General features: G+C 39.1%; 1 protein-coding gene across 50 annotated transcripts in view; it reads right to left on the reverse strand.

Moving 5' to 3' along the window:
- The window catches only part of ANK2 (ankyrin 2), a 684,658-nt gene that overhangs the window by 200,890 nt on the left and 469,253 nt on the right, over positions 1 to 14,515 (reverse strand). For all 50 annotated transcript variants that reach the window (XM_043870793.1, XM_043870810.1, XM_043870785.1 and 47 more), the window contains one exon: positions 7,769 to 7,870. In XM_043870793.1, the coding sequence (XP_043726728.1) occupies positions 7,769 to 7,870 (102 nt within the window). The remainder of the gene's footprint in view (positions 1 to 7,768; positions 7,871 to 14,515) is intronic.

Below are 14,515 nucleotides of genomic sequence, written 5' to 3' on the forward strand. Positions count from 1 at the left end.
CAGGAATACTGGAGCGGGTTGCCATTTCCTTCTCCTGGGGATCTTCCCGACCCAGAGATCGAACTCAGGTCTCCTGCATTACAGGTAGACTCTGCCATCTGAGCCACCAGGGAAAGCTGTTTTAAAGTGAAAGAAGAGCTACATTTCAAACATTTCGTAAATCTGTGTGGTTATACATGGAAACGAAGCTTTTTAGAGCTATGGAGAAGTAGCTGAGGAAAAGTCTCTGTGGAATTTCTTTACATTGAATGACTTAACTCTGAAACTAAAAATTCTAAGTGCTCAAATTATTTGGCAGACATCATTCAAATCCAATTTGAGTCAACACTACTCAGTATAAAGCAAGAATTAGTATTAATGTATTGAAGAAAATCAGAGAATGATGCAGAATCCAATAACAAAAGAGTGTACGTAACCTGAATCAGAAAAATACACCACCTTTTGCTTCCTCTAAATGAGATGCCACAATTAACTCATGGATATACACCTAGATTATCTGTACAAATATTTGTACCTCATTTAACTTGTTAGAAAACTGTGTAGTTCATTTCATATTCCATTAATTTTATGAATTCAGTTCTCAGCTATTCATTTTTCTTTTTATCTTTATTAAGTCCCAGGCTACCAATTGTTTTTGGCATTTTTAAAAAGAAGTTCTGACCAGATGGAGCCAAATGACATTCATAAAAATGATTTTCATTCCAAAATAGATTTTAGTTTAAAATAACCCATATAAACAGTACCTGTTACCAAATTGCTACTAAATGGGATCTTTCCTATTTGATGACACAGGCTATGATAATACCTTTTATGTTCTGCCTATGAGAACCGGCACTACTTTTTCTAAAGCTCAGGTTGAGAATCAATATAAAAATATTACATTATCATAAAAAGGATTATAATTTTCTAGTATTTTTAGAATGCTTGCTCTGTTAAGCATTTTGCAAACATCATATTTAATATCACAAAAGCCCTATGACTTCAGTGTTGTTATGAACACCATTTTTATAGTTGAGAAAACAGTTGAGTCCTGGAGAAACTGACTGCCCAGGGTCAGGTAGCTGAGAGGTGGCTAAAAAGAATTTGGGTTTCAGCACCCTCATTTTTAATGTGGCTTCCAAAAAGGCTGTGTGGTCTGAGTCATAGCTATGTGAGCATATGATAAAGTCATTGTTGGGTACAACGACACTACCCTCTGCGTTTGAGAAATGAAACATAGGCTGTAACTGATATTTCACTTTATCACTTCAGTGTAAAATGTCAAGACCAAAAATCAGAACACTTTAAGAACTGTTAACCTTTAAGGTAATAATGAGAATTGTGTCCAATAAATGATATGTGACATCCTTCATTCTGAAGTCATTGCAGTGGAACCAATAAATTTTGCACATGGTGAAAGTATCTCAACCTTCAGAGGCTTTTTTTGATGTATGCGCTGTGCTCAGTTGCCCAATTGTGTCCGACTCTTTGTGATCCCAGGGACTGTAGCCTGCCAGACGCCTCGGTCCACAGGGATTCTCCAGGCGAGGATACTGGACTGGATTGCCATGCCCTCCTCCAGGGGATCTCCCCAACCCAGGGATCGAACACAGGTCTCCTGCATAACAGATGGATTCTTTACCATCTGAGCCACAAACTGGCTATAAAATCTTATGAAAAGGTCATAAGAGGCTATTTTTAATATCTAGATGTTAACTTTGTTTACAATATTATCTTATAAACAATTACTTAAATAAATATAAACTAAGTACACATGAGTTTCAAAAATGGGGTTCAAAAGCTAAGATCTATTCTCTTTTTCTGAATGTATAAGAGATAAAAAATAAATACATTGCCAGCTTAATCTTATAAGAAAAATGAAAGGTAACAAAATTGTGATTGCTTTGAAAAGAGAAAAATGAAACCTCAGTTCTTTTTTTTTTTTTAAAGAATACTGTCATATGCCAAATTTTTAATTTTCCCCATATCCTTCAAATGAAAGTAGAAGCCAAATGGCATTTTTCAATTAAATTTCAAAATTTTCATGGTAGTTATGAGACCAATTTTATAAAGAAAAGGACTTTCATCCATATTTCAGTTTAAGGAATCTTAGCATGCCAACACACATGGTATTTTTGGAAAGCTGGTGTAGTCCAGATTGCTCTTCATTGAGAAATACAACAGGGTACAGAAAGTCCTGGTTTCTATGTTACATGTCATAATGCTCCCCAGAAGCTCAGATTTATGAGCAAGAAATGCAATATTAGCTTTGAGATTTTATATATTTAGAAATAGCAATACTTTGGCTAAAGAGTTGCCTCTTTTGCCCTCCTGTATGTTTGGGAATTATTTCTGTTCTATAGTTTATTTGAGTTTTAGTAGTAATCCTGGTGGTGGTGCTCTTTGACTTAAAAGTTCCTTTAACTACATATTATGCTAATCTGTGGATGAATAAGGTCCTTTTTATACCAGCAATATTAGATTAAAAATCAGATTTGAGCTTTAAAATAAAGGAAAGCACCACTGCAAATTTTGAAGGGCAGACTCAAACATCTCAGGAAGATTAAAAGTTGAAAGAGAACAGATCTCTGTGACCCTGGGGACATCACTTAACCATTTATTGACTCTTTCTGCATTTGTAAACTCAGGCGAGTCTCTCCCTTACATTTGTCTCTGGTGACTAATGAAGTATCAGGCCACCAACACAAAGCCTGATATGTAGTAACTAATTAGTTAGCATTTGTCACTTCATCTGCCTAATCTCTACTCAATATACATTCCTGAATGGTAATAAAAAAGAGCCAACACCAGACAACAATATTTACTTAATACCTGGTAAATTCTGGTGACTGAGGAGAATCAACCTCATACTTTGCAAGGAGGTCAATTTCATTTTACTGGTTCTTGGTGGATTATACACAGTCATTGCAGTTAGAATATGCACACCTCAGAAAGCCCTTTCATATTTCATATTTAATTCACATTGTTACTCAGTGTGTGAAATTGAACGTATTATTATTTTCTTATTCTAGAGATTAGAAAAATGTCACTTTCTAACTTGAAATGACTTGTTGAAAGTGGAGACAGAACTTAAACTTGAGCCTCTGGGCTCTAAATTCTGTGGGATTTTATGACATTGTTGCCTTCTCACAAAAATAGACATTCTTCCCTCCTATAGTAATGTGTTAGTGGACAGTGGGCTACAAGAAAAATATGTTAAGTTACTAAAAACTTTTCTAGGTAACTCAAGAAGTTAGGTTTATAACTCTATATAGCAGATAAGAAGTGAGTATTTACTGCTGAGAGTTTTTCTTTAAAAAAAAAAAACACCGAAGATCTTTTATATAATTAAGATATTTCTTATATTTTAGAGTAAAGTGGACTTGGTTTGACTGAGGTTAATGTCATTTTCCGTGGGTTCCTCTTTCAGCATCACTTATGATGATTTTATCTAAATGAACTAATACTTCAAACAGTTTCATTGCCTTTTTTCTAGCATATTACAAATATAGAATGTTAATGAATTGATATTAAAATTGGGAGAATGTATTTAATGTACTTGAAAAAACTCTAAAATAGCGTGTTAAAATATTCAAACAAATTATATTCATTCTCACAGGCAGTTTTGGAAGAAGTTCATATGTCTATACAGGAATTTAGAGAAAGTTCATACAACTATATAGGAATTTCGTATAGTCAAAGCTATACTTTTCCAATAGTCATGTTCGGATATGAGAATTGGACCATAAAGGAGGCTGAGTGCCAAAGAATTGATGCTTTTTAATTGTGCTGGAGAAGACTCTTGAGAATCTCTTAGGCTACAAGAAGATCAAGCCAGTCAATCCTAAGGGAAATCAACCTTGAGTATTCATTGGAAGGACTGATGATGAAGCTGAAGCTCCAATACTTTGGTCACCTGATGTGAAGAGCTGACTCATTGGAAAAGACGCTGATGCCGGGAAAGATTGAAGGAAAAAGGAGAAGGGGGCAGCAGAAGATGAGACTGTTAAATAGCATCACCGACTCAATGCACATGAAATGGAGCAAACTCCAGGAGATGGTAAAGGACAGCAGAGCCTTGCATGCTCTGGGGCCCGTGGGGTCACAGAGTCAGACATGACTTGGAGACTGAACAACAACAATAAGAATTTGGATGTTCTTTCTCTTCCAATATATGAAAACCTCAAATTATTTGTTCAAAAAAATACTAGAAATGTATCAAATAAAAGAACTCATAATGAAATATAAGATAGATAAGAAAAGGAGGTATAAAATGTGAAGATCTTATATACTAGGATAAAGGCATTTGGCTTGATTCCGTATGTCAGTGCCAAAAACTATGTAAGGTCTGCTATTTTATCTTACCTATAAGCTAAAATGTTAAACCGCTACTGTTTCTTGATGCTAGAAGAAGACACAAGTCTCCTAGATGAGAGGCAATGGACTTCACGCATGCGTGCTAAGTCGCGTCAGTCGTGTCTGACTCTTTGGGACCCCATGGACCGTAGCCCGCCAGGCTCCTCTATCCATAGGATTTCCCAGGCAAGAATCCTGGAGTAGGTTGCCATGTCCTACTCCAGGGGGTCTTCCCAACCCAGGAATTGAACCTGCATCCCCTGAGGCTCCTGCATTGCAGGTGGATTCTTCACTGTTGAGACACTAGGGAAGCTCAATGGACTTCACAGTTCACAGCAAAGAATCAGCTGACTGTCAACATGTTGCCTCCACCAGTTCCATACCCCCTCCCAATCCCAAGGAAGTTACACAGAGGACTATGGATACCTGTGCATACCGTGGGTTATGTTAAAGAAGAATTAACCTTGAGGGCTTCACAGCTTTTAAACTAAGAATGAATAAGCCTACTTTTTCTCTGAAGGAATGAGCTACCTAATCCCTTAAGGTTGCTCACTGCAAACACTACCCTGAGAAACGCCCCAGATAAACAGCATTCAGTGTCTTTCATTCTTGCCACACCCAAAGGGATATATAGGGATGCTCAGGGTTATAGCAGATTGATATTCCTAAAAGTTAACAGCACTCAATACTTTTGATGCCAAGAGATACACTCCCCTAAAGGACAAGAAATATTGCCGTTGGTGACAATACTTCCTGTGGTGGAAAGTCTTGGGAGGAGCAAGGAAAACCCTGCACCCTTTGCAAAAGTCTGCAGGTAATTTTTATACAACAATCACACTGATCTAAGCACTGGAAGCCGGAGAAAGTTTGGGGGTGGGGGAGTACCATAAAAACATTTTTATTTTAGAAAGATGACTCAAGACATAGCATAGAGATTGACCAGAGTGACGAGATGAAGACAGAACCTAATTAAGGAGGCTCTTATGGCAACTATGGTAAGTAATCATACTGTGGGTTAATGCAAATTTGTGGATGTGGAAAACGAATTAAGAAAGGAGTGCTGGAATGGAGTAGGGAAGAAGACAATGGTGGAAATCGGTTTGAACTAAGCATTAGTAAGGCTAAAACCTTTCACTGTGTGGATCACAACAAACTGTGGGATATTCTTAAAGAAATGGGAGTATCAGACCACCTTACCTGCCTCCTGAGAAATCTGTATGCAGGACAGGAAGCAACAGTTAGAACCAAACATGGAACAACAGACTGGTTCAAAATTGGGAAAGGAGTATGTTAAGGCTGTATATTATCACCCTCCTTATTTAACTTATTATCTGCAGAGTACATCATGCAAAATGCTGGGCTGGAGGAAGCACAAGCTGGAATCAAGATTTCCGGAAGAAATATCAACAACTTCAGATATGCAGATGATACCACTTTAATGACAGAAAGTGAAGAGGAACTAAAGAACCTCTTGATGAAGGTGAAAGAGGAGAGTGAATAAGCTGGCTTAAAACTCAACATTCAAAAAACAAAGATCATGGCATCCAGTCCAATCACTTCATGGCAAATAGATCAGGAAAATGTGGAAACACTGTCAGATTTCTTTTTCTTGGGCTCCAAAATCAATGCGGACAGTGACTGCAGCCACAAAATTAAAAGATGCTCCTTGGAAGAATAGCTATGACAAACTTAGTGTATTAAAAAGCAGAGACATCACTTTGACGACAAAGGCCCATATGGTCAAAGTTATGGTTTTTCCAGTAGTCATGTATGCTTGTGAGAGTTCATAAAGAAGGCTGAACGCCAAAGAAGAGACACTTTTAAAATGTAGTGCTAGAGAAGACTCTTGAGAGTCTCTTGGACAACAAAGAGATCAAACCAGTCCATCCTAAAGGAAATCAGCCCTGAATATTCATTGAAAGGACTGATGCTGAAGCTGAAGCTCCAATACTTTGGCCACCTGATGTGAAGAGTGACTCACTTGAAAAGACCCTGATGCTGGGAAAGATTGAGGGCAGGAGGAGAAGAGGGAGACAGAGGATGAGATGGCATCACTGACTCAATGGACATGAGTTTGAGCAAACTCAGGGAGAGAGTGATGGACAGAGAAGCCTAGCATGCTGCAATTCATGGGGTCACAAAGAGTCGGACATGACTTAGCAATTGAACAACAAAAAGAAAATCAGCAGGTAGGAATTTGGGAGGAGAGCAAGTTTGAGTATGAAAAGACACCATGTTCAGTTTTTGAGAAGTTGTATTTGAAAGATTTACTAATTTCAGGGGACTATAGATTGAATGTAACTGGGCTCAATGAACACATTAGGATATATATATCAGTATATAGCACGACATTCTATAGATGATTTAGAACTAGACAATGAAATTTATCTCCTGCTAGCTTATAATTATCCAGGACCCGGTAACATTTAGCACATTATAGTGAATACTGGAGTTCACCAGACACTTTCATTCATGGTATTAAAATCTTAAAGAAAACACAAAAATCTCAACATCCCTGGGATCAAATAATATCCAAAATGTATAACACTGTCTAAAGTCCTTGAACTGCAAGGAGGTCCAATCGGCCCATCCTAAAGGAGATCAGTCCTGGGTGTTCATTGGAAGGTCTGATGCTGAAGCTGAAACTCCAATACTTTGGCCATCTCATGCGAAGAGCTGACTCATAGGAAAAGACCCTGATGCTGGGAGGGATTGGGGGCAGGAGGAGAAGGGGACGACAGAGGGTGAGATGGTTGGATGGTATCACCGACTCGATGGACATGGGTTTGGATGAACTCCGGGAGTTGGTGATAGACAGGGAGGCCTGGCATGCTGCGATTCATGGGGTCGCAAAGAGTCGGACACAACTGAACTGAAAGTCCTTAGCAAACGGATGTGATAAATAAATAATCCAAACTCCTCATTTAAGCCAACAGTATCAAACTCTCCTCACTCAAATCCATCCTTTAAAAGTAATGGCAGGATGGGGAGGGGTAAGTGGGTGCATAATTTTGATTTTATTCTTTTATTTCTCTATCCCAAGTTGTAATAATCAGTTACCCCCTGAATAAAAGGCTTATAGCAGACAAGAACAGAAGCCAGCATCTGGATAACTAGTTGATAATAAAAGAGCAGGAAAACATCTTTCTTGGTCAGCATTTCAGTTAAGGGCAGCCCAGATCATTTCATAGGCAAAACTGATGTTCAATCACTTTTGATCTATCTACTTCGCTGGTATTATTAGCTCTAGATACAAATGTCTGAGGCTTTAAAAGTTGGTAAGGAGGCAAAAATGAACTTTCATAATTCTGGACGGGTGCTATTTTAATAAATTCAACAAAAGACAAAAAAACTCTCTGGGCTCTTGGAGTGTACCTATAGGTAACAGGTGTGCCTTCAGCATATAATACCGAGGCAGCTGCAGGGCGCTTACCTGGTTGCAAGTGTTGATGTCTATGCCCCCCTTCAGATATTCCACGACTTTGTCTAAGTTGCCTGCTCTGGCGGCACGGAGGAAGCTTGCATTGCTGTCAGACTGAAAAACAGAAAAGAGCTTCAGTGAATTACTGATAAAGTGAACACACATCACAGACAAAGAAACAGGAATGTCTGCACCGCATATTGGAAAAGCTTCGGCTGCAAAACAATCCAAACCTGAGTTTAACAGTTATTAACAGGACAAGTGAGCAACCTCACAACATTTCTAGAGAGCTAAGGACATTAAGGTCAATGGGAATACATTCTGCTCTATTAAAGAGTATAAAAGAATCATTAAAATAAAAATAATTTTTACTGCTTTATTCCAAATCTTTGGCTACATTTGAAGATGAACTTATACTACCCCCACATCCACTGTTACCCATTCATTTTAGCTTCAGGAAGCTAGTGACTTTACTCTGAGCCTAGTATGGAGCCAAAAAGGAATAAAAAACTGAAAAGAAATGAAAGGTTTCTTCTTTCTTCCTTGACTGGTTTTCAGACGCATCTGAGGGAGAATACTGACTATGGGTCACTTGGCAGTCATCTGTCCTTATGATAGGGGAAAAACAGAAAGTTGCAAGGATGCTTTGAGGAAAGCAGATAGTGCTAGCCGGCAGATGTGGGCTGGGCCAATACAGATTTTGTGATCCTAGTGATTTTGGAAAAACAAGATTAAATTTAAACCAGCTGACATAATACCAGATTCAAATCTCTTGGTAAAGATGATCACTCTGAGTGGAAACTGCTTTCTAAGTCCTCATCTTAGAGTCCATTCCTCGCAAAACCTGATCCTGGGAAAATCAGCTGAATCCCCCCACCCCCACCAAAGAAAATGTCCAAAGGACATTTCAGAGATGTAGCCACAGACACCTTGCCTCTCTGACTTGCTGACAAAATCTTATTTTCAAACCTTAACACAAGGATGATGATAACTTCATTAGGTTCCAAGATACTGGCATCACTTTATAGATCTTCTTGTGGTATAACATCTGACTAAAGAGGAAATGGGCTTCCCAAGTGGCATTAATGGTAAAGAACCTGCCTGCCAATGCAGGAGATGTAAGAGATGTGGGTTCAATCCCTGGATCAGGAAGATCCCCTGGAGGAGTGCATGGCAACCCAGCCCAGTATTCTTGTCTGGAGAATACCCATGGACAGAGGAGACTGGCAGGTTATGGTCCATAGGGTCGCAAAGAGTCAGACGCAACTGAAGCAACTTACCACGCACACAGATAAAAAGAGAAAACAGCAACCTACCTACAATAGTAGATCCCTATGAAAAGGGACCTACTAGAAAGGGAGATGCAGGTGGGATGGCTCTTAACCCACCTCCTTCCCTCTTGAAAGGACTCGGCAAGGGCCCTTGGCATACTCTCGGACCTATTTATTATGACTGGTGATGAAGTACACACATAGAAATGGAAGTGTTTCCTCTGGGAGTCTCAAATATGGAATTACTTGCAGACTGTTAGAATGATTTACACAAGGGAAGACTGAACACCCTAGGACAAAATTGCCTCACATTTAAGCCAAATACGACAATGCCATATATATTTACAAATCTGATAGATAATTTATGAGGCGTCGAAAGGTATGACTGAAATCTGCACATCTGGACTGCACGTTCAGAGCCTTCAGAAACATATCCCAGTGTGACTAACATAATGCTGCCTTCCTCCTCCCCACACCGCTGTGATCCTCACGCTTCATCCTTCCTGAAAGCTACGCTCATGGCAGGGTGCCCCCGGCATATCTGCAATGCTGCAGGGGCCGAATGGTGACTCATTTTGAAATGCCTATTCTATGGAAGTATTTGTGATTTGCAGCAAATTCTAAATTCCAGGAAGATTTCCCTCCTTCAAGTTTCTTGCCCCAGCACTTAAAAGTGAAACATGATAATACTTTGCATTATGCTCTGTCAATATCCCACAGGAAACATCAGTTATTACAAAACAACAATTAAATAGCATTAAGTCACAGAAAGTATGACAACATTATTTCCTATATCCAGGTTTCTAAAAATAAATCCACATGCTATATATTACATGGTCTTCCCAGGTAGTACTAGTGGCAAAGAATTTGCCTAGAGATGTGGTTTTGACTCCTGGGTCGGGAAGATTCCCTGGAGGAGGGCATGGCAACCCACTCCAGTATTCTTGCCTGGAAAATCCCATGGACAGAGGAGCCTGGCGGGCTATAGTCCACAAGGTCACAAAGAGTCCGACAGGACTGAAGTGACTTAGTACGCACATATATTACATACTATATTAAAGATGATGCCTAGAAAGTACTTCCATCCGGCGGTACACAAGGCTTCATAATTATAAGTAACATTTATGAGTGTCAAGCACTTCCCAGGTGGCACTGGTGGTAAAGAATCAACCTGCTAATGCAGGCAAGACACGGGTTCAATCCTTGGGTCTGAAGATCCCCTGGAGTGAGAAGTGGCAACCCCCTCCAGTATTCTTGCCTGGAAAATTCCATGGACAGAGGACTCTGGCGGGCTACAGGCCATGGGGCCACAAAGAGTCAGACACGACTGAGCACATGAATGTTTACTGTGGATCAGGCACAGAGCTAAGAAGTCACATGCATTATATTGTGATTACAATAATATTAGGCGAAAGCAACTATTATTATGCTCATTTAATAGGTGAGGAAAGAGGTTTAGAAAATTTTCAAGGTCACAGAATTTTTCAGTGGAAGATCCTATATTTAACTCTTATTTCTCAGTCTCAAAGCTAGTCTTATCTGCTGTTCTCTCTCATCTGGGCAAGGTATCAAAGCAGATGTTACTGTAGATACCTAACCTCAGCTATAGGTTTAGTTGGTTTGTGATAACCTCAGTATGCCCTTGGTCTACCTATTTGTTCTGTAAATCTTGGCACTTGCTAGATAGAGTGCCTTAGCTAGAGAGAGAATTCTTGGCAGATAGCTCTAGCCTCAAATTTATCAGTCATCTATGCACTAGAGAAATGAAGAGTTGGCTTGAGACAAACTACTTAGAAACACATTCACTTCGGAATAAGGAAAGAGACAGTAAAGTACATACTGCATTAAAAAGCCAGTTGACTGTCTCTCTCTACATGCCTAACATGATCAAACTCACAGACTAAGATCAGGGTTCGCTATCATTCCTGTAAAAAAAAGAATGCCATGATCAGAGGTAGAGCCAGAGGGTATAGCTGACCCTGCACAAATGAAGAAATACCCAGAGACACCCTGTGAAAGCTTGGCGGGGGAGGTGCTGTTGTTGGTCTGAAGGGACTTCAGGTGTCATGGAGGGGTACCTATTAGACACTCTCAGAACGTTCCGTAGGGGTTGGGCATGACATTGAGGATTGCTTTTCCTGTTACATAATAACAAGTTTTAATAACTAATTTTCTCTTTTCTGAATCAAACTCCTAAAAAGTAAAGGCAAGTAAAAGACTTAAGGCCAATCCCTGGAATTCTAGCAAAAAAGAAAAGTCCCCAGTGTTTTAGACAGGCTAGAGTCAATAGAAAGGAAACACGTGAGCTATCCTGGCAAGTATCTCTTCAGCAGTGGAGTCATAGTAAATTTTGCTATAAGCTGTATTCTTCTAGAACCCTATTAAGGGATTTAGTTTTCCCAAAGTAAGAAAATGCATTAGAAATGGATTTTGCAAATGCAAGTAAGTGTGTTACTATAAAATGCTTTCAGAGCATGAGTTTCAAGAACAAACTTAAAATGAAACTTCAAAATGTCTATGTAGATACTGACATTATTGAAGGTTAAAGGTATAGATTGGTACGGAAGTACATATTTTTCTCCCACTTCCAGATAAACACTTGCAAGCCCTGTACTACAAAGAGGTCAATCTGTGATTAAAGCTCTTGACATAAGAGCTTAGGATAAACAGCTTTCGGTCTGGTTACCTTCAATCAACACAGAGATGAAAGAGGATTCCGGGACTCCTGGTGAGAGATGCAGCAATTTTTACTACGCTATGTTTCCCTCTGAGTATGACAAAAGTAAGAATTTTAAAATTAAAATTAGGTATTAGTAGTGGGAGAGGCATGCTTTCAAAACAGACCATAGTCTCTTGGCCTGACCAGGAGATTTCACACATAAAGAAAAAAGAAGGCAACAGCAATTCCTTTGAGAGCAAAGTCTGACATACAGACTAACTTTTTATGCTTTGTTGTTGTCTGTCCCTAGAACTCTCAATCCTAAAACCAACTGTGCTTATGCCTATATAAAGTCTGACTCTGAACAAGGCATTCAAATGCTGAGCTCCACTTATTTTAATCTGCAACAGATGGATGTCATTAAAACTTGTCCCTTTTACAACCCGAGTGTGGCATCTCAAGCCGAGAAAGAAAAATTTCCTCTTCAATTCTTCTTGACACAGTTCTGTACATTTTTTGATCTGAATGTTAGAAAAACAATACTTTCTCAGCATCCAGCAGAGCGGACATGAAAGGCAAGGAGGAATGTGCATTCACAGAGCCACATTACGGCCTGAAGGAGTGCTTCCCCGAAAGATCCAGGGGCTCACTCACAGGGGTCCTTGAGTTTGCGCCAAGATTTTGCAAAACGTCTATGTTTACAGTTCAATAACAGCCTCACAAGGAGAATATAAGCATGTTCCTGGTCATCTAGATGGCTACCCTTCTACGGAGTACAGCCATTTATCTTTGGTATGTGACTTTGGGTTTATAATTCAGTGCATAACAGGTAAAGCAGAGATGGAATACAGACAGAGGCATAATATGCAAAATATTTTGCCTTGGAGCAGACTCTGACTCTTGTGACCCCATGGACAGTAGCCCACTAGGCTCCTCTGCCCATAGGATTTTCCAGGCAAGAATACTGGAGTGGGTTGCCATATCCTTCTCCAGGGGATCTTCCTGACTCAGGGATTGAACCTGGGTCTCCTGCATTACAGGCAGATTCTTCACTAACTGAGCTACAGACCCTGCATATTAGTAGGGACTTCCTTGACAGTTCAGTGGCTAAGACTGCAAGCTTCCTCTGTGGAGGGAGCAGGCTTGATCCTTGCTCAGGAAACTAAGATCCCACATGTCGCACAGAGTGGCCAAAAAAAAAAAAAAAACTAACAAAACAATAAAGTTGCAAATAACAGGCTCAGATGCTATCTCGGTCTGATCCAACTTGTCATAACTATTGGCAGTAAGTATAACAGAAAATCCAGAGTAAAATGTTTTTCAGTTCCTAATTGCAGTGTTATTGGCTTAGGTACCTATCTTTACCACAGTACTAATTCCATCACCAAGTAAATGAAGAGAGTTTTAAATGATTATCAAAGAGCATGCCATTAATATTGGCTTCCCAGGTGGCTCAGATGGTAAAGCCTCCGCCTGCTATGTGGGAGACCCAGGTCCGATCCCTGGATTGGGAAGATACCCTGGAGAAGGAAATGGCAACCCACTCCAGTACCTTTCCCTGGAAATTCAAAAGAGTTGGACATGACTGAGTGACTTCACTTTCACTTTCAATATTGGCATTGGCAAAGTTCTCCGATAGCTTTATGTTTTTATTCCGAAGTAGGAAACAAAACTTTAAATGTATTAATAATGGTTGCAAAATAATAATAATAATAATAATAATGGTTGTATGACATGCTTCTAAAAATGTATGCTCTGTATTATTTTTATTTAGGGCAAATTCAGAAATACATTATAGAAATACAAGGTTAAATCTTTTTACTATTAAACCAACATCTGTGATTTAGTTTTACACAGTCCTGTCCATTCTATTACATTGGTGCTATTTTTTTTTTAATAATACTAGTTTTGTAGTTCTGTTCATGCTTAATTTGTAAAACTTGCATTTTAGTAATGGTCTAAGAGTTTAAGGAGTTTTATGTAGTTTGATTTTTACATTTAAATTACCACTATAGGGAATTCTGTGGCAGTCCAGTGGTTAGGACTCCAAGCTCTCACAGGCCAAGGGCCCATGCTTAATCCCTGCTCAGAGTGCTAAAATCCTACAAGCCACATGGTGAGGCCCCCAAAAGTGTTTTTAATTAAAAAAATAAATTAATGAATAGTCTAATAAAAATAGAAACACTAGAGGTTACAAACTGTTTTCATACTTCAAAGAGGGGAATATAGTATTAATATTTGAGAAGCTCACATCCTCTAGCGTGAATCAGCCACCAGCCTCAACTAACCTAGCAAGTGACACTGGGTACCTACCCTCAGTCTGGCTTATCCTACAGCCTCCACAAATATTTGCCAACCGATTAACCATAAGAAACCACATGTTCCTTCTGAAACTTAGGGAATTTGCTTATTTTCTTAGGATACAGCTATTCCTTTAAAAAAAAAAAAACGGGGTCATTTACCTGCCAACTCGGAGATCTACATTTCTACAGTAATACAAAATAAACAAAATGTATTAAAATCACTTGAGGGGAAAAATCTTAATATGAACATAATAAAATAAGGGACATTTCTACAATTCCTTAGGTCTTTTCTTAGGAATGTTGGATAAGTTAAAACTATGTCCAGCAAATCACAAGTTGGATGATCTTGAGTCTTTGTGGGTCTCAATTTCCTTATCAAAAAAATAAATGTACTTGATAGAATTGCTGTAAGAATGAAATATGGTTTGAACTGCTTAGCCCCATGACGGGCACAGTAGACACTGGCTGAGCTTTTTTTAATTGCAGTTTTTCTTGTAAATTATAAAGGCAAAACAACAATGGCAAA

Source organism: Cervus elaphus, chromosome 17 (assembly GCF_910594005.1).
Source record: "Cervus elaphus chromosome 17, mCerEla1.1, whole genome shotgun sequence".
Taxonomy (NCBI): domain Eukaryota; kingdom Metazoa; phylum Chordata; class Mammalia; order Artiodactyla; family Cervidae; genus Cervus; species Cervus elaphus.